Here is a 20,085-nt window from a genome sequence, read left to right on the forward strand (position 1 = left end):
GAGGAGACCAAAAGAATTTTAGCTTGGGAACCCTTGCCATAAAAATTCCACTTGGGACCATCAACAGGTCGAAATCGAACCACTCCATGAAAACAATCGACAATAGCTCGACTATTGTCAAGATGTCCATGCCAACAATACAATCGAAGTCGTGCATTGGAAGGACAATCAAATTTAGAAATATCACATTATCCTCACATATCAATACACAATTATGCACAACTTTCTCATACAGAATAATCTTTCCTGCTGGTGTGGCTATCGATAACGTATCATACAACGGAGTACACATAATATCATGAGATGCGACAAATGCATGAGATATGAATGAGTGAGATGCTCCTGTATCAAATAAAACAAGTGCAGGATAATCGCAAAGCATGCAAATACCTGCAATAACACCACCATGAGCTTCTTTTGTCTGATCCTGAGTCAGGGCATATACTCTAACTTGGGGAGGGCCTTGTACGGTCTGACTACCAGGACCTTGATATCGTGGAATATTCGACTGCTGGAAAAAAAGTACTAGGAACAGAAGATATCATCATACTAGGGCCACCTCGAAATCCTGGATGGGGTTGGGACGAAGTCATACCCCTATTCGGACATACACGAGAGAAATGATCTTCCTGCCCACAATGATAACAAGTACCAAATATACCCCGACACTGCTCAATAGTATGCTTGCCTCCACAATGGATATAGTAAGGAGCAATAACGAGACTCCCTCCTTGGGATCCACTGGAACTAGAAGAAGATGAAGAAGCAGTAGAACTATTCTTTTTAAACTTTTTACCTTTTGGATTCAAGGAGGCTGCTGAGCTGACACGTGAGGTAGAGGAACGTACTGAGGACCTCCTCGCCTTAATCCAGCTTCGGCTGCCTTGGCTCGTTCAACTGGCTCTACGTAGCTAGTAGGCAAACCTGAAATGACAAAAATATATATAACAAGATGTAACTCATTCACAAACCTGTTATACTTCGCCTTTGCATTTGCAGCTACATGAGGCGCATATATCAACAAGGTAGAAAATTTTGAAGCATATTCTGCAACAGTCATCGTTCCCTGCTACAGACTATTGAATTCATTTTCCTGGGCAGTGTAATAATATGGAGGAGAGTACTGCTCAAGAAATTTGGCCTTGGAGACATCCCATGTGACTTCAATGCCAATCTCTTTCAATCCAATCTCAGCAGCTTCCTACCAAGATTTTACTCGATTCTTTAATTGATAAGGGAAAGTTTCATTCTCCGAGACTTTGAATATTCAACAGTATTAAAAAAGTGCTCAATATCCTTCAACCAGGCCTCTACTCTTTCTGCACTCTCGGTGTCAAAGAACCTCGGTGGTTTCAAATCCTGGAATCGAGTCATAATCAAATCCATGGACATTCCTTTGAATTGTCCAACTATCTTCTCAGTACTACTACTCGTAGCAGTTTCATTTGTGGGATCCATCTTCAAAATATAGTATGAATATTACAAATAAATATCAATTACACCTCATCAAATCATATCAAATCATCAATCTCATCAACAACTTACTCAAACTAAATCAAGTAGAAGCAAGTAATACAAGTAAATCAAATACAAATGCACAATTCATTTGTGCCTATTCAAGTGTACACAAAACTCAATTGAGCATCCCCAGCTATGCTCTGATACCATAAGATGTATGTTTCTTAACACCTAATCGTTATTACAATGCAATTTGATTACAGTTAATTAATTACAGCGGAAAATGAGTAAAAAAANCACACACACACACACACACAAATATACACTAGGATAAACAACAAAACCTCAACTCAGATATGACTTCCTCCAGAAGTACCAACTCCGGCCTCATGATAACCTGGAGTATCTGCCATTGTCCACACACAAAGACAACAACAGCTTCCCTTGGGGGTGAGCACAAGCTCCGTATGGAACAACCATAATATATAAAACATGTATCTACACAATGATATATGATATGCAATGCATTCATGTCGTGGGGATATCATGTCAAATTCCCATCCACTGAGCATGTATTAGAACCAATCAGATCGCTATAAAATCAATGCTCGAGCTGACACACTGGCCTCAATCAAGTGTAAGGGATAATCGTATATTAGCATCGGCAAAGCGTCATCAAATCCCAAATCTCAATCAATCAATCAATCGGCGCCCAGAATGACTATGTTTTGAGGGCCACATAATGCCATACATATTGTCGTGCTCCAACGATCATAGTTCAACGTACATGTCATGTATCGATGTATGAATAAAATGATGTGTGTTAACAAAATATTTATTTTATACATCGATATCCAATCATGAATGTCATGTATTCCACATCAACTCAACAAATAAGGCATATAGACACATAATTTCAGTCAAATCAATTAAACATATATCATATGACACAGATATCTACCATATATTACTCGGTCGCAACATACCTCAATTTTTCGTTTCCAGTCAATGTAGCTTTATCCACAAGTAGAATTTTAATACAGATAACCAATCTACATTATTAACATATTTATTTCAATCATTGAATTCATTTGGAATCAACAATTTAAGTTTCAAAATCTTTTGAAACTTTTAAAATTCATATCAAATTGAAATTATAACATAATTCAATTTCGAATTTGAAAGTTAGTTTCTTGTCGGTTATTCTATCGCATATATTGAAATCAACTCCAAATAAATGCTATTCTAGCTATTTAATAAATACAAGTTCTGAATCGAGAAGAACATTACCTCAAAAAACGCTCTCGACGCGAGGATTCCGAATATATAATTTGTTTCGAGTTTTGACAACATTTCGAAGTAGATTCGAACGAGAGAACTCGATTTATTCGCTTTTCTTTCGAAATTCAGAGGAAAAGAAAAGAAGGAATAGCGTTGGATTCATTCTTATCAACTTAAATATCGTGCAACTAAGGTGTTGAGTGCAAATGAATTACCACCCTAGCACGCCGAGTTCTGCCCGAAAAGTTCATCGTGCTGCGCTGGGTGCAAATGAAGTGGTGCTCTAGCGCCGGGTTCTGTCCAAAAACTTTTACAATGCCACGCTGGGGCGGTCAAGAATTGGCGCCCTAGCGCGCCATGTTCTGTCCGGAACGCTAGGTTTCGAATTAGCAAAAGTTGTCAACATGAAAGTTGTAGATTCTCATTCTCCCAAAATGTGTTAGTTCAAGAACTTCAATGTACACGATGCACTTCGGGATGATTTTGCCCCTATTTTCAAATAGATTTGGACAAAAGTCAAAACACGAAAATTGTAATACTATGTATTAGCTTTTTAATGAAATTAGTTTCATTTCATTTGGACTAATACTCATATCATTTTGCTAAAAACCGGAACATGTGTCACTTCTCCATTGCGGTTTACCATATTCTTTAAACACAATTCAATTACTACTACATTCATTATGTAAGGTCCAGGAAGTTTAAATTTGCGTAACTTGAATGCATGCAATCTAGAATTTTATTTAAATCATTTGTTTATTTTTTTTATGCATTTAATGCATAATTAATGCATGGTTAGGATTTATTTTACGATATTTTTAAAAGTTCACGCATTAGGGTTTCTAGATGCATCTCGCGCTCGAATGAGGAATGGAGAGCGGGGATTTATCAGAAAAAATATTTTTATTACATGATTAATTTTAATTAATTATTATGAGTTGTTTTTAAGGGTGTTTTCGTAAAAATGGGCATCGGTGTGTATTTTTACTCGCCGGATCGTATTTTTAACCGGCACGCAAATTTTATCGAAACGGAGGACTTTTTGAGGGCTCGGACAATATTTTCAAAAACGTACCTAAATGAAATATTTTTCGGGAGTGTGTTTGGGCTTGTTGGGTTTATTTTTAAACTTAGTGGGATCAAGACCCTTTTTAAACCTTTTAAAATATAATTAAGGGCCCATTAATGATTTGTTTTCTATTTAATTACACCTTAAACCAACCCTAAACCAAATTAGACTAAAGTGGCCGCCCATCCCCTCTACACCAGCAGCTTTTCACGTAAAAACCCGCAGCTTCATTGCTGAAAAATTCGGTCCTCCATTACTTGTCAAGCAAGCCTTCTCCCCGCTCCTCCGGTGCATCTCTGACGCGCGTTTCTTCGAGTTTTTGAGCACCTACACTACAAGGCACACTTTTATTTTCGTTTTTCTCCTCATTCATTTCATAGTATTGATGAAATATATGTAAATGCATGTCCATCCTTTGATCTAACACATGGTTACGTTTTTGTTCAAGTTTTGTCACGAACATCGCATCTACATGTTCCATACTCACGTTTTTCATGTGTTGGTGCATGGGACTGCCGATTGGTGTTGTTAGGGGGTTGAAACATGTCAAGGGGAAATTAGGCTGGAGTTGAAGGTAAGCAAGTCAAGCTAAGGGCCGAGGGGTTGTGTTGAGGGGTTTGGCTCGTTTTGCTTGTGGATCATGTAAGGGGGAGCCGGTGGTGCAAGGGCTTCACCGAGCCATGGACCAGACCCTGGTGGGTCTGAGAAGAGGCTCAGGGAGGCTCAACCACCGCTGGAACCAACCTTGAAGCCGGCCGATTGCGTGTAGGGAGATGAGGCTCGGGTGATGCGATTTCGGGGTAATAACGAGTGTGTGCGTCGTGGGCCTTGCATGGGGCTGTGGCCGTGAGTGAGTAGGTCCAGTAGGGTCCTATGGGTTGTGAGGGAGGCTTGTCCATGGGTGGTTCTCGAGGGTTAAGTCTAGGGTTGGTAAAACTCGAGTTGGTGCGACTAGAGTTCGAGGATGTGTTAGAGCCGATAACTCCAGCAGCATTTCAGGGGCTGTTCGAAGGTTTAGGGGGTCTGGTTTTGATGAGTTAGGGGCTGTTAGAGTGTGTTTTAGGTATGGTAAAAATTTTGGGAAAATTCGGTTAAATTTCGGGTCAATTCGGGTTAAAACTGGGACTCCGGTCTAAGTTTTAAAACGAATCGATTAAGTTTTGAAACGGGCTCAAGTTTATGTCTCAGAAATACTTTTAAATGTGTTTTGCGGTGTTTTAATTAGTTTGGTAAGCTTCGATAGAAATTTTGAGATCCAAGGGTAAAACGGTCATTTTGGGTTTCCAGGAGCAAAATGGTAATTTTTGCACCCGAGTCCAGTTTTTAGTCCTGGCAGCGCTCTGATCACAAATTTATCATGTTTTTAAATGTTTACGCAACATGCATATGATTTTTATGTAATTATGAAAAATACGATGCATGCTTTGTTTTAAGGAAAAATTACGTATAAGCATGAGTGATGAATATGATGACACGTTTTTGAAAGATGGGAATTTGTTGTGACTAATACGATAACACGATGCATGTAAAGCCAGGGCTCAGTGGGCGGGTAATGTTGTCACTGATGTCCTCGTCGTCGGGTACCTCGGTTACACGTAGATAGATCCATAGACTGATATGATAATACGAAAGTCACAACTGACGAACAGAATTCAAATTAAGAAAATTAACATGTATATGTTGATATGATGATATGTGCTATGATTATTATTATGTTTTGACAGGTTACGATTATGCATACGTTTTTCCATGATCACGAAATGTATGTTAAATACGGTATTTCTCACTGTTGCATGATATGTATATGTATTTGATATCATGGTACAGGTGTGTTGAGTCTTTAGACTCACTAGGTTTGAATGTTGCAGGTGAGCATGTCCATGAGGGGACAAGAGGGGCTGAATTCTGAGTATGCAGGGCTGGATGTGCGCACACGACCCGAGGACCACACCTTTCTGCACATCACGTTTTTATGAGTTTGAGTGGACATGAACATTTTGATACGTTGATTTTGTTATGGTGATGATCATCAGGATATTTACTTGAGTTATTTTACGTACACATATTATGTTCGTGTCGACAATTTTAAACTGCATTATTTTTAGTTGCAAAAAAATTTACGATTATTTTTAAATGACATATTTTCAGTATGGTTGCATGTATGCAAAATAGTTAAATGTTTATTTTTAAAAAAATAAGAAATTTAGCAGCATTTTAAATTAGTAAACGTCATAGTTTGTATCAGAACCGACCTCTTCTAGTACGGTGTGGTTCAGAGACGAACCAAGCGGAAGCTGGTGTGCAGGTGAGGCCTGGGGCCGAAGAGGGCGGGGGGTGATCGCCGATGCCATGAGGTTACACGGACAATGAGCGGCTCCTGGCAGGCTTCTAGGCGGAGGGAACATGAATGAACCGATCTTATACCGGAAGAGAGGGTGTTGGAACATTTCATGTGTTGCAATCCTGATTTTAATGTTAACAAAACTTGTTATTGTATTTCTAACATATTTACTCATTGTGAAGTTGCAAACACAAGAAGCAAACTAAAACTGAATTTAGCCAAACTGAATTTCTGACGAGCTTCGGTGTTTTGAAGATATCTCCCTGTTGGATGATTCAAATGACAATCCGCCAACTGAACTGATCAGAAAATTCAATTTGGAACAAGTCGTATTTCACGTTAGTTGGACAAATTCAGATGTTATCTAGGTCAAACCGATCTTAACGGATCGCACAAAGACAACAATCAGTTGAGTTTGAGCAGTTGCGATATTTTTGTCATATCTCTCAGCTCGGTTATCAAAATGAAACGATTCAGTATACGTTGGAAAGATAAGACAATGATCTACAAATTATCTTCAGAAGTCAAAGTCTGAATCAAAGCTTAAGATGCTGATATATGGCAATGAAGCTACTGGTTTTGCACAAACTGAAATCATCTAGGCTGATTTCAGCACACCAGCTGAACTGAACCAGCAGCTGACCAGTTGAACTGAATGACCAGTTGAGTTGACCAGTTGGGAAAATGTCCAGTAAGGTGAATTTGACCGTTGAAATTTCAGAAACAATACAGAAACTTTCCAAACGGTTATATTCTTGTGTCTAATGTATATATCATTGTTGGGGCTTATAAATACAACATCTTGAAGATCAAACAAGAGCTTTTTAAGAGGATTCAAAGCATGGGCAGTTAGCACGAAGAAATCAGCTAGTTGAGAGCTCAAGCCCTTGTGTGAGGATACATTTGATATGTACACTGTAACTGATAAATTTCTCACACACAATCACTCACACATATACAAGAGAGTTGAACTTCAAATATTAGTTGAGTGAGTCTTCACACAAAGACGTTAAAGAATGTGTTTGTAGTCTTTGCATATGAGACATTAAACAATATGCTGATTGTGAGGTGCTGTCTACAATCTTGAAAGCTAGGAGTTCAGTTAGGCCGTAGTGTAAGTCCTAAGCTGAGTGGGTTTGTAAAAACTTTCGTATAAATCAAAGTTTTCTAGTGAATCCTTCCCAAGGGGAAGAAAGGGTGACGTAGGAACATTTGAAGTCTCCGAACATCCTCCAACAAATTTGTGTCTATTCATTTATTGCATTTACTTATTATTTCCACTGTTTTGAAGATGCATTGTTGAAGCATTTTATGTGTTCTTCAAATACCAAAATATTGCATACAAAGTGTTTGATAAAGTGCTTCAACTAAAACATTTTTACTCATTCAACTTGCATATTTTTAAATGCTTTACAAAATATTTAATCGGTTTTTACGAATGATTATTTCGAGTATTTTCCGCTTGGTTTGAACACCAAACTCGATTTAATTCATCGGTGTTCAATATTTCAAGAACCGAGCTATTGTAGCTCAGCGATTTTCTCTCCCAACTGATCCTAACAAGTGGTATCAGAGCGAGTTGTTCTTGAAAGAACGAAACTGATTTTGGTGTTTAAAATTCGAAAATTTCAAAATTTTTAAACATATATATGCAAAACTGAATTTTCACGCAGTTTGCAACGACTGTAGGAAAAATGACATATCTCCTTGCTCGATTGTCCAAATGATGGACTGCTTTTTGCGTTGCAAACTAGACTCATAGAGGTTTACAGCGGTATAAAATTTGCAACCTATTTATGCTCGAGAAAAAGCAGTTTATTCGTTGAAGGCAGAGCATATGTGTTGCAGCATAAAACGAGCCATGAAGAAAATTGGTTAGTCACTCCTCTAGTTTTATAGATTTCAAACTTTCAAAAATATAAGGAGAGAACTAATTAATGGAGAGATTATTTTTAAATATTGAGGGGGAGAAAATTTTGTGCTCAAAATGTGATTTTTTGATTCACACAAAAAGGGGGAGAAATATGTTAGTTGAATTGATTGTTTATCCAAGTTTTGTGATCATAAAAATGAGGAGATTGTTAGAATATTTCATGTTCGAAATCTTTATTTTGATGTTAACAAAACTTTTTATTGTATTTCTAACATATTTACTCATGTGTGAAGTTGTAAACACAAGAAGCAAACTAAAACTGAATTCTAGCGAGCTTCGGTTTTTTGATGATATCTCCTATCTGGATGATTCAAATGACAATCCGCTAACTGAACTGATCATAAAACTCAATTTGAAACAAGTCGTATTTCACATCAGTTGAGCAAATTTGGAATTTATCTAGGTCAAACTGATCGTAACTGATCGCACAAAGACAGCAATCAGTTGGGTTTGAGCAACTGCGATATTTTGGTCATATCTCTCAGCTCGGTTATCAAAATGAAACGATTCAGTATACGTTGGAAAGATACGACAATGATCTACAAATCAGCTTAATAAGTCAAAGTCTGAATAGAAGTTTAAGATGCTGATATATGGAAATGAAACTATTGGTTCTGCACAAACTGAAATCATCTAGGCTGATTTCAGCACACCAGCTGAACTGAACCAGCTGCTGACCAGCTGAACTGAACTTAACCAGTTACTGACCAACTGAACTGAACCAGCAGCTGACCAACTGAACCAGACCAGCTGTTGACCAACTGAACCAGCTGAACTGAACCGAACCGGTATCTGACCAACTGAACTGAACTGAACCAGCAGCTGACCAGTGGAACTGAATGACAAGTTGAGTTGACCAGTCGGAAAAATGTCAAGCAAGGCGAATTTGACTGTTGCAATTTCAGAAACAGTACAGAAACTTTCGAAACTATCATATTCTTGTGTCTAACGTATATATCATTGTTGGGGCTTTTAAATACAACATCTTGAAGATCAAACAAGAGCTTTTTAAGAGGATTCAAAGCATGGGCAGTTAGCATGAAGAAATCAGCTAGTTGAGAGCTCAAGCCCTTGTGTGAGGATACATTTGAGATGTACACTGTAACTGATAAATTTCTCACTCACAATCACTCACACATATACAAGAGAGTTGAACTTCAAATATTAGTTGAGTGAGTCTTCACACAAAGACGTTAAACAATGTGTTTGTAGTCTTTGCATATGAGACAATAAACAATATGCTGATTGTGAGGTGCTGCCTACAATCTTCAGAGCTAGGAGTTCAGTTAGGCCGTGATGTAAGTCCTAAGCTGAGTGGGTTTGTACAAACTTTTGTATAAATCAAAGTCTTCTAGTGAATCCTTCCCAAGGGTAAGAAGGGGTGACGTAGGAGCATTTGAAGTCTCCGAACATCCGTAAACAAATTTGTGTCTATTCATTTATTGCATTTAATTATTATTTCCACTGTTTTTAAGATGCATTGTTGAAGTATTTTATATGTTCTTCAAATACCAAAATATTGCATACAAAGCGTTTGATTAAATGCTTCAACTAAAATATTTTTACTCATTCAACTTGCATATTTTTAAATGCTTTACAAAATATTTAATCGGTTTCTACGTAGGATTATTTCGAGTATTTTCTGCTTGGTTTGAACACCAAACTCAATTTAATTCATCGGTGTTCAATATTTCAATAACCGAGCTATTGTAGCTCAACGATTTTCTCTCCCAACCGATCCTAACATAGGGATTCCGAAACTGTTCAGGTATGAGACTATGCTGTTGAGGAGGGCTTAAAAGATTTGATATGTACTACTCATATCAAGATGGCGCATCTTCTTTTCGGTAGCTCATCACATAAGAACTCCAAAGTTAAGCGTGTGATTGACTTGAGGTAATTCTGAGATGGGCTTTGAGAAGTTTCCTTGGGTGCGTGTGAGTGAGGACATAAGCACGCTGGAAAGACTCGTCTTGATACTGTGAGTACAGTCGTCGAATCTGGGTCGTTACACATTATCAACACATATTCTCTCTAATAACGTAACAATTTATGAATTATCGATAATCAAAGTATGATTGACGATAATAATATACACGGTCCTTACAAGTATATATAAAGGTTGAGGACTTTAGTGATCCGAATTTATGACATAAATTAGTTTTTACGAAAATACTCTCGATTTATTATTGTCATGATCATCATCATGATTCATATATATAAAATTATGTGTGTTGTTCAATAGTTAATATTTACTTGTAGTTAGAAGATAAATAGAGATATTTCATAGTCGTAGGAAACACGATTTAGTAAGAAATATACGTGCATTAAATTTTACTTCATATCTATTTGTTTTCTTCGCTACGTACAAACAAAATATTAATGATTTCGTAGTCTAGGACTCACTAGACTTTGTTTTACGGAGTTTTGGGGAAAATTAACACGTACGTTTGATTCCAATTTCGGAATAATTTTTTATTGTAGATTTCAAATTATTTTAAAGTAATAAAATATGATTTTTGTGTAAGTATATAATATTATAAAGTAATCTTCGGAAACGACTGAACAATTGAGTTAAAACTAATGTATATACTAAAATGCGAAAAAAAAGTACAGTTGAGAGGAAAATAATTATAATGAAAATTAGATATCATATTTGTTTTAATTGTTGGTGGTTGAAAGTAAAATCTCTAGCAAGTAAATTCAAATATTTAGGTTACATAAACATACTCTATTTCTAAATTTATTTTGGTTCTCTCTTTTCTTTGTTTTCTCATTTCTGTATTTGCTATTATTACAACCAAGTTGAATTAGAAATGAAAATAACATTAGTAAATAGTTTGTGAAAGAAGGTAGATGAGATCCTACCTATATGGGCACTACCTTCACTTCATTTCAACGGATAAGATCTTGTCACACATACAATTCCAAAAAAAGGTGGAACCGACAAATCTTGGCCATCCATCTTATCATGGGGACAACGCCCACATGGGTAGGATGAAATAAACCGTGAAAGCATGCTAGGATTCATATAAATAAATATATTGGAAGAAATTTTTCTATTAAGATTGTGTCGGTCATTGTGGTAAGAGGTGAGACTTATTCCCTATTCTTTAGTTTTTTACCTTTTTTTCATACAAACTAAGATTTATTTAATTAAAAGCAAAAAACATAAAAACAACGCATTGTAGTGCTATTCTATTATTCAAAAAGATATTAAGATATTTTCATATGTAAAACAAACATTATTATTACACAATAATGATATAAAAACGATTATTGAAAGGAAACAAACTCAAACAAGACTCAACAGCAAAAGTCACAAGCTGCAAAGTACAAAGCTTCTCAATTCACATTTTTGCATCTCGTTCAACCCGCGGCCTTACTCCTGCGAACTCGACTGCACTCCCGCTTTATCCACTAGAATCAATACACGAAATATTAGTAAGTAAAAATTTAGCATCCCAAAACTATAAGTACACGTTCACTCAAGCGATTGGAAGCTTACCATAAGTTTCGTTAATGGAGTCCTGAGCAGTTTGCGTCCCTGTGCCTTTCCCAATCCAAGATCCAACAGCATCCTTCACCCTCCCAACAACACCGGGTCCTGAGCTCTCACGGCCCGCATCCAAAGCGTCCTCGCCTTCCCGCTTACCTTCTACGCCTGTGCCTAGACGGGTCGCGACCTCTTCTGATTCTGTCACCTTCCCCATTGGCTTCTCTTCCCCTGTTTTATGCAAGTAGCCCTCCTTTTTCTTGTGCAGTGCATCAGTAATAGCCTCGGATAGCGCCTTGTCTTCATCTCCAGGCTTCAATTTCTCAGCCCAGTAGTCTCTCGACGACACCCCTTTATCAGCCCCTGTGGCTGTTGCGCCTCCGCCGCCCTGGAATTTAGACATCACAGCAGTCCCAGCGCCTGCCACTTTGTCATAGACAGGGTTCAGTGTGTCGGTGATTCTCTTCGTGTAACCTGGTGTTGATTCTGATTCAGGCTTGTTAGAAGGACTTATTCCTTCTTGGCCAGACGCTATGCCTTGGTTCACTGCTTCTCCACCGCCCTGGAATTTAGACATCACAGCGGTGCCAGCGCCTGCCACTTTCTCATAGACAGGGTTCAGAGTTTCAGTTATTCTCTGCGTGTAACCTGGTGTCGATTCCGATCCAGGCTTGTGGGAAGGACTCGTCCCTTCTTTTTCTGGAGCTCCGCCGTATCCTAGCTTCGATGCGACCAAGTTCTTAGCGTAGACAGCTTTATCAGTAAGCGCAGAGGTCGCAGAGGACACTTTTCCTGTTGTGGTGTCACGTGGCATGCCTTCCGTTGTGTTGGAATCGAAACTTTTCGGGCCTGATTCAGTATTATCCTGCGTTGTAAGTTGATTGGATTCTGGATTGAACTGATCTTGGGTAGGGGAAAACTGATTGTCGCTTCCTGTAAAAGGCCTCTGTTCCGGTGCCGGCTTTGTTTCAGATTCATCGTCGACTTCCAGATTATCGAATCTACGAATAAGCGGGGCAACCCCAGCTTCTTTACCACCTGTAATTTCAGATTGTAATTCATCTAATTAAAAATTGAAACTGAAAGGGGAATCACGACATATAATGCTTTAAGATAATTACATGTAAATTCTACCATCTCCAGTAGGATCAGAGAGTTTGGACTCGTAGTTTGAAGGAGGAACTCTGGCCCCTATCTTGGGTGAAGGTGGGTCCTCCCCCAAACCCATTGAGGGCCCGAGATTAACTTCTGGTTCTCCAGCATTTGCTTCTCCCCCCTGCATAGAAATTGGCTTCATTGGAGATGGAAAATGCTTGCTCTCAGGTGGCTTTTCTTGTTCATATCCCGTTTGAGCTGGAATGTTAGGCCTAGCTTTTGCTTGACCTTCCACCATAGGATCAATCCGATCCTCCCGAGTATCTGCTGGGTTCTCCAGGTTCTTGCTGCTGATCACAGTTGAATCGTGCGCTACAACAAGTAGCCAAAAAAGGAAGAAATAGTCAAGATCAATCAACCATACTTAAACTCATAAAATTGTCAAAGAAGTTCACTAAAAATCCAGTCGAAAGATGGAAGAAGACGTACTGGGAGCTCCATGGACTTCAGGATCTTTCGCAATTTCTTCATCATCGTCGTCTTCTTCATCGACATTTTCCTCGTACCTGTACTCGTGCTCTTGCCCTTGGCCTTGGCTCGGCTTCTTCAATGTATCCTTGATTTTCCTGGCCTTATCCTTCACCTTCTTCATCACTGATTTCTTCTCCCCTAATAATTACACATAATATTAAAACAATGATGATTCACGCTTGAATCAAAGACAAATCCCATATGTTCAAGACTTCACCCATTGGATTTCAGCTGCGCAAAACACCCAAAAGAATTAAATTGAAAATAACATTTTATGATGCTGAGACTTACCCGAGTGGAGGCCCACATCCTGTGGATCATCTTCGTGCTCAATGTGCTGATGAGCAGGGCGCTGCATCTGTGCTTCCATTTTTCCTTTTCTTTCCCAACAACTGACTCTAACTTCGATCGTACAAGATTTGATAATTATCAAAAAACTGCGTGCTCTCAAACAGAAGATGGTGAGAGCAGATGGCATCAGTTGGTTTAAATAAAAAGATAAATTAATTGAAAATTTGCCAGGTTTGCATGGAGATGGCAATTGCAGAGCGACACACGTAGCATCGCAGAAGCTCAATCCTCTGCTTGCATACGCGTGTCTCGCAGCGAATTGGTTACGTTAAAATTAGAATATTTGTTTAGACAGTCGACATGAACAATATAATTCAGTATTGCCTTGAATTTTATAATTATATATATATAATTATATATATAATTCAGTATTGCCTTGAATTTTATAATTATATATATAATTATATATATAAAAATGGAGGAACAAATCTCTTCCTATCAGAAAGATCTACTGCATCAACAAGAAAAAGAAAAAGATGCAATGAGTCCATTTATTTAATAAATCTAAATTTTCAGGTATATCATATTCTTCATTTAAACTGTTGNACCTTCACTTCATTTCAACGGATAAGATCTTGTCACACATACAATTCCAAAAAAAGGTGGAACCGACAAATCTTGGCCATCCATCTTATCATGGGGACAACGCCCACATGGGTAGGATGAAATAAACCGTGAAAGCATGCTAGGATTCATATAAATAAATATATTGGAAGAAATTTTTCTATTAAGATTGTGTCGGTCATTGTGGTAAGAGGTGAGACTTATTCCCTATTCTTTAGTTTTTTACCTTTTTTTCATACAAACTAAGATTTATTTAATTAAAAGCAAAAAACATAAAAACAACGCATTGTAGTGCTATTCTATTATTCAAAAAGATATTAAGATATTTTCATATGTAAAACAAACATTATTATTACACAATAATGATATAAAAACGATTATTGAAAGGAAACAAACTCAAACAAGACTCAACAGCAAAAGTCACAAGCTGCAAAGTACAAAGCTTCTCAATTCACATTTTTGCATCTCGTTCAACCCGCGGCCTTACTCCTGCGAACTCGACTGCACTCCCGCTTTATCCACTAGAATCAATACACGAAATATTAGTAAGTAAAAATTTAGCATCCCAAAACTATAAGTACACGTTCACTCAAGCGATTGGAAGCTTACCATAAGTTTCGTTAATGGAGTCCTGAGCAGTTTGCGTCCCTGTGCCTTTCCCAATCCAAGATCCAACAGCATCCTTCACCCTCCCAACAACACCGGGTCCTGAGCTCTCACGGCCCGCATCCAAAGCGTCCTCGCCTTCCCGCTTACCTTCTACGCCTGTGCCTAGACGGGTCGCGACCTCTTCTGATTCTGTCACCTTCCCCATTGGCTTCTCTTCCCCTGTTTTATGCAAGTAGCCCTCCTTTTTCTTGTGCAGTGCATCAGTAATAGCCTCGGATAGCGCCTTGTCTTCATCTCCAGGCTTCAATTTCTCAGCCCAGTAGTCTCTCGACGACACCCCTTTATCAGCCCCTGTGGCTGTTGCGCCTCCGCCGCCCTGGAATTTAGACATCACAGCAGTCCCAGCGCCTGCCACTTTGTCATAGACAGGGTTCAGTGTGTCGGTGATTCTCTTCGTGTAACCTGGTGTTGATTCTGATTCAGGCTTGTTAGAAGGACTTATTCCTTCTTGGCCAGACGCTATGCCTTGGTTCACTGCTTCTCCACCGCCCTGGAATTTAGACATCACAGCGGTGCCAGCGCCTGCCACTTTCTCATAGACAGGGTTCAGAGTTTCAGTTATTCTCTGCGTGTAACCTGGTGTCGATTCCGATCCAGGCTTGTGGGAAGGACTCGTCCCTTCTTTTTCTGGAGCTCCGCCGTATCCTAGCTTCGATGCGACCAAGTTCTTAGCGTAGACAGCTTTATCAGTAAGCGCAGAGGTCGCAGAGGACACTTTTCCTGTTGTGGTGTCACGTGGCATGCCTTCCGTTGTGTTGGAATCGAAACTTTTCGGGCCTGATTCAGTATTATCCTGCGTTGTAAGTTGATTGGATTCTGGATTGAACTGATCTTGGGTAGGGGAAAACTGATTGTCGCTTCCTGTAAAAGGCCTCTGTTCCGGTGCCGGCTTTGTTTCAGATTCATCGTCGACTTCCAGATTATCGAATCTACGAATAAGCGGGGCAACCCCAGCTTCTTTACCACCTGTAATTTCAGATTGTAATTCATCTAATTAAAAATTGAAACTGAAAGGGGAATCACGACATATAATGCTTTAAGATAATTACATGTAAATTCTACCATCTCCAGTAGGATCAGAGAGTTTGGACTCGTAGTTTGAAGGAGGAACTCTGGCCCCTATCTTGGGTGAAGGTGGGTCCTCCCCCAAACCCATTGAGGGCCCGAGATTAACTTCTGGTTCTCCAGCATTTGCTTCTCCCCCCTGCATAGAAATTGGCTTCATTGGAGATGGAAAATGCTTGCTCTCAGGTGGCTTTTCTTGTTCATATCCCGTTTGAGCTGGAATGTTAGGCCTAGCTTTTGCTTGACCTTCCACCATAGGATCAATCCGATCCTCCCGAGTATCTGCTGGGTTCTCCAGGTTCTTGCTGCTGATCACAGTTGAATCGTGCGCTACAACAAGTAGCCAAAAAAGGAAGAAATAGTCAAGATCAATCAACCATACTTAAACTCATAAAATTGTCAAAGAAGTTCACTAAAAATCCAGTCGAAAGATGGAAGAAGACGTACTGGGAGCTCCATGGACTTCAGGATCTTTCGCAATTTCTTCATCATCGTCGTCTTCTTCATCGACATTTTCCTCGTACCTGTACTCGTGCTCTTGCCCTTGGCCTTGGCTCGGCTTCTTCAATGTATCCTTGATTTTCCTGGCCTTATCCTTCACCTTCTTCATCACTGATTTCTTCTCCCCTAATAATTACACATAATATTAAAACAATGATGATTCACGCTTGAATCAAAGACAAATCCCATATGTTCAAGACTTCACCCATTGGATTTCAGCTGCGCAAAACACCCAAAAGAATTAAATTGAAAATAACATTTTATGATGCTGAGACTTACCCGAGTGGAGGCCCACATCCTGTGGATCATCTTCGTGCTCAATGTGCTGATGAGCAGGGCGCTGCATCTGTGCTTCCATTTTTCCTTTTCTTTCCCAACAACTGACTCTAACTTCGATCGTACAAGATTTGATAATTATCAAAAAACTGCGTGCTCTCAAACAGAAGATGGTGAGAGCAGATGGCATCAGTTGGTTTAAATAAAAAGATAAATTAATTGAAAATTTGCCAGGTTTGCATGGAGATGGCAATTGCAGAGCGACACACGTAGCATCGCAGAAGCTCAATCCTCTGCTTGCATACGCGTGTCTCGCAGCGAATTGGTTACGTTAAAATTAGAATATTTGTTTAGACAGTCGACATGAACAATATAATTCAGTATTGCCTTGAATTTTATAATTATATATATATAATTATATATATAATTCAGTATTGCCTTGAATTTTATAATTATATATATAATTATATATATAAAAATGGAGGAACAAATCTCTTCCTATCAGAAAGATCTACTGCATCAACAAGAAAAAGAAAAAGATGCAATGAGTCCATTTATTTAATAAATCTAAATTTTCAGGTATATCATATTCTTCATTTAAACTGTTGTTAACAGTTTCTTTCATACTGAAAATATTCATTTGAATAAACAGTGTTAAATCATCAACCAAAACTATTTCCATGGCTCTGATACCATCTGAGGCTTGGAATACAAATTGAATCTGATACGTGGCATTGTTTTACCAAATGTTTCCTTAGTGGCTTTCGCACACATGGAGGTTATTGGTTTCCAGCCTATATACCATATTCGATTTACTGAACTAATAAAAGGAGGTATTTAATTTCCAGAATAAGAATGAATATAAGGTTCATCTATGGCAATTTTACAAAACATAAAAGGAATTACAAAAGATATACCAGAGAAATTAAACAACAGAGGATTTCCCGAAGACAACTTCAGAAACATAAATTCATAAAAAATCACCCATGAACGCCTTAAACGCCATCTCTCGGCTAAGCAGGCTGAAAGGCTTCAACATGAATTTATGCCTCTTAATTAACTTCGAACCTTGTGTTTACTATTTTCTGGTTCGTCTTTAAACCTTATGTCCAACCATTAACCCTTATATTACATCAAATTCTAAAATTTAAATGAAATCTTTTATCATTTCAATTTAATTCCAAGTTACAAATAAATAAAGATCATGGTTTAGTAATGGGATGATTTAACACAAATGTTTTAGCCTGTCATTCAGGCTAATATACTAAATAAAAATTAAAAAGATAAATAAAAACAGAAATAAAAATAACAGTAAACTTACAGAATTGTAATCAGAATAGAAGCCTTGATTCAATAAGTGGAAGCTTTTATTAAGAAGGGTTGTTTACAAGAGAGGAATAGAGGGGAGCAAACTCGACCGTGTTCTCCTAAAAACACAGACCTAACCTATATATAGATGAAAGAGCCGGACATGAACCCCGGATTTCAAACTAAAAATATAAACAGTAAATTGCTTTATTAAAGCAAATAGTAACATTGTTACAAAAGTCAAAAAGTAAATAGTGAGATTCCACCAACTTGTGCTATTCCACCGGTTGTCGTGATATACCACTTGCATAGAATATTAAAGATGTCCTAATCATCTTTAATATTATCTTTTAATGAGTTTTTGAGATTTTCAAAAATATCATTGATCTGCGAAAATTGAGGAATATCATCCTCTGGATCTTGAGCATCCTGCATTTGCATTAGATGAATGAATTGATTTTCACTTGATTCAGAAGCCATAGATTTGTCCGATTTTGAATCTGAACATCCAATATTNTTTCATGGCCATAGATTTTTCCAGTTTCTGGATCTTCACGTAATAATTTGTCCCAAAATTTGGTAGAGCTGACTCTCCATAGGCAGGGAATACCTTCATCAGTATAACCACACTCTGGTTGCCATTTCCAGATCCATTNAGAAGCAAACTTGATTGAATAAGTGGAAGCTTTTATTAAGAAGGGTTGTTTACAAGAGAGGAATAGAGGGGAGCAAACTCGACCGTGTCCTTCTAAGAACACAGAACTAACCTATAAATAGATGGAAGTGCCGGACATGAAACCCCTGATCCCAACTAAAAATATAAACAGTAAATGCTTTATTAAAGCAAATAGTAACATGGTTACAAAAGTCAAAAAGTAAAAGTGATAGACCACCCANAGTTTTATTAAAACTCTCAATATAATCCCAAAAATTGAATTTAAAACTCATTTTATGAGTCTCAGAATAAAATTCATTTTCAAATAATGGAGATATACCCCATTCTTCAATAGATATGATCTTTTTGATAATGAACTTGGAGAAGTTATAACTTCCTTTCTGCTGAGTATTACTGAAAAAGTGAGTTATATCAACACTTTTTGTGGATAACAGAAGATTTTCATAAAATCCTCTTTGCTTATAAGCACCATATACATATGATGTATTGGTTAAGTATCTTTCCATGATAGTCCATGGAGTTTTTTCCCATTGGGTATCTTTTTCTTCTATAAGAAGAATTAATTCTCTATTTTTTGTCTCTGTATAAAGAGCTGAATCATTGTCATCATCTGTAATGATTTTAGCATATGATGTTGAAGCTTGAGAATCAGTATTACTTTTCTGTTTTTGTTTCAAGAATTCTTGAAACTCATTGTATAACTCTGTATTTGGCTCAGTATTACTGGCTGATGAACTAGATAAGTTCTGGGCTATTAGCCTCTGCTTGCCATGCTGTGCTATTATATTAAGGGGTTTTCCCCTACCACCTCGCCCTCTATAAGAGGACTCTCCTCTACCTCGAGAATACATATCTGTAAAGAGAGACATTAAGATAAATATTCACGAGTTAGAAAATCAAGTAGGTGATTATCTTCACCTTTTTTGTAAATAATTTCAAAATCAAAAGGGGCTAAATGAGCCTGCCATCTTACAAACATTTGCTTAGACACATCATGTTTAAAATCTTTATTAAACATAAATTTAGCTGATTTGCAATAAGTTTTTATAATAAACTTTTGATTGTATAAATCATCTTGAAATTTTAAAATACATCTAACAATAGCTAAGATTTCTTTTGCTACTGTAGAATAATTCTTTTCAGCATTATTCCATTTTCCAGAATAAAAACGAATCAGATATTCCTGTTTAGTTTGGGGATCTTTTTGTTTCAAAATTCCACCAAAACCTATATCAGAAGCATCTGTTTCAACAATTTTATCCTATTGGGGATTTGCTAACATAAGACAAGGAAGATTTTTAACCTTTTCTTTTATAATCTGAACAGCTTTAGTATGCTTATCTGTCCAGGGTAAAGGATTTTTCTTAAGTCTATCATATAAGATAGCAGAATCTTTAGTAAGATTTTGAATATAAGGAGAAATATAATTTAAACTTCCTAAAAATCTTTGTAACTGAGTTTTATCAGTTAT

The 20,085-nt window shown here is 37.7% G+C and overlaps 2 protein-coding genes across 4 annotated transcripts; both read right to left on the bottom strand.

The window, feature by feature from the left end:
* Positions 1-11,296: 11,296 nt before the first annotated feature.
* Positions 11,297-13,681, bottom strand: LOC140983609 (low-temperature-induced 65 kDa protein-like). 2 transcript variants are annotated; one of them, XM_073450716.1, is made up of 5 exons: positions 13,496-13,681; positions 13,163-13,342; positions 12,713-13,045; positions 11,591-12,616; positions 11,297-11,502 (listed from the first exon to the last, which is right to left on the bottom strand). In XM_073450716.1, the coding sequence occupies exons 1-5, from the start codon at positions 13,572-13,574 to the stop codon at positions 11,465-11,467; spliced, it is 1,656 nt and encodes a 551-aa protein (XP_073306817.1). In that variant the 5' UTR covers positions 13,575-13,681; the 3' UTR covers positions 11,297-11,464. The 2 variants fall into 2 exon arrangements, with proteins under 2 accessions (XP_073306817.1, XP_073306818.1); XM_073450717.1 differs by having other exon boundaries at positions 13,508-13,673.
* Positions 13,682-14,434: 753 nt separating this feature from the next.
* LOC140983613 (low-temperature-induced 65 kDa protein-like) lies at positions 14,435-16,819 on the bottom strand. Of its 2 annotated transcripts, none has more exons than XM_073450732.1 (5): positions 16,634-16,819; positions 16,301-16,480; positions 15,851-16,183; positions 14,729-15,754; positions 14,435-14,640 (listed from the first exon to the last, which is right to left on the bottom strand). In XM_073450732.1, the coding sequence occupies exons 1-5, from the start codon at positions 16,710-16,712 to the stop codon at positions 14,603-14,605; spliced, it is 1,656 nt and encodes a 551-aa protein (XP_073306833.1). In that variant the 5' UTR covers positions 16,713-16,819; the 3' UTR covers positions 14,435-14,602. The 2 variants fall into 2 exon arrangements, with proteins under 2 accessions (XP_073306833.1, XP_073306834.1); XM_073450733.1 differs by having other exon boundaries at positions 16,646-16,811.
* Between the last annotated feature and the right edge of the window lie 3,266 nt (positions 16,820-20,085).

Source organism: Primulina huaijiensis, chromosome 8, assembly GCF_012295235.1.
Source record: "Primulina huaijiensis isolate GDHJ02 chromosome 8, ASM1229523v2, whole genome shotgun sequence".
Classification (NCBI taxonomy): Eukaryota; Viridiplantae; Streptophyta; class Magnoliopsida; order Lamiales; family Gesneriaceae; genus Primulina; species Primulina huaijiensis.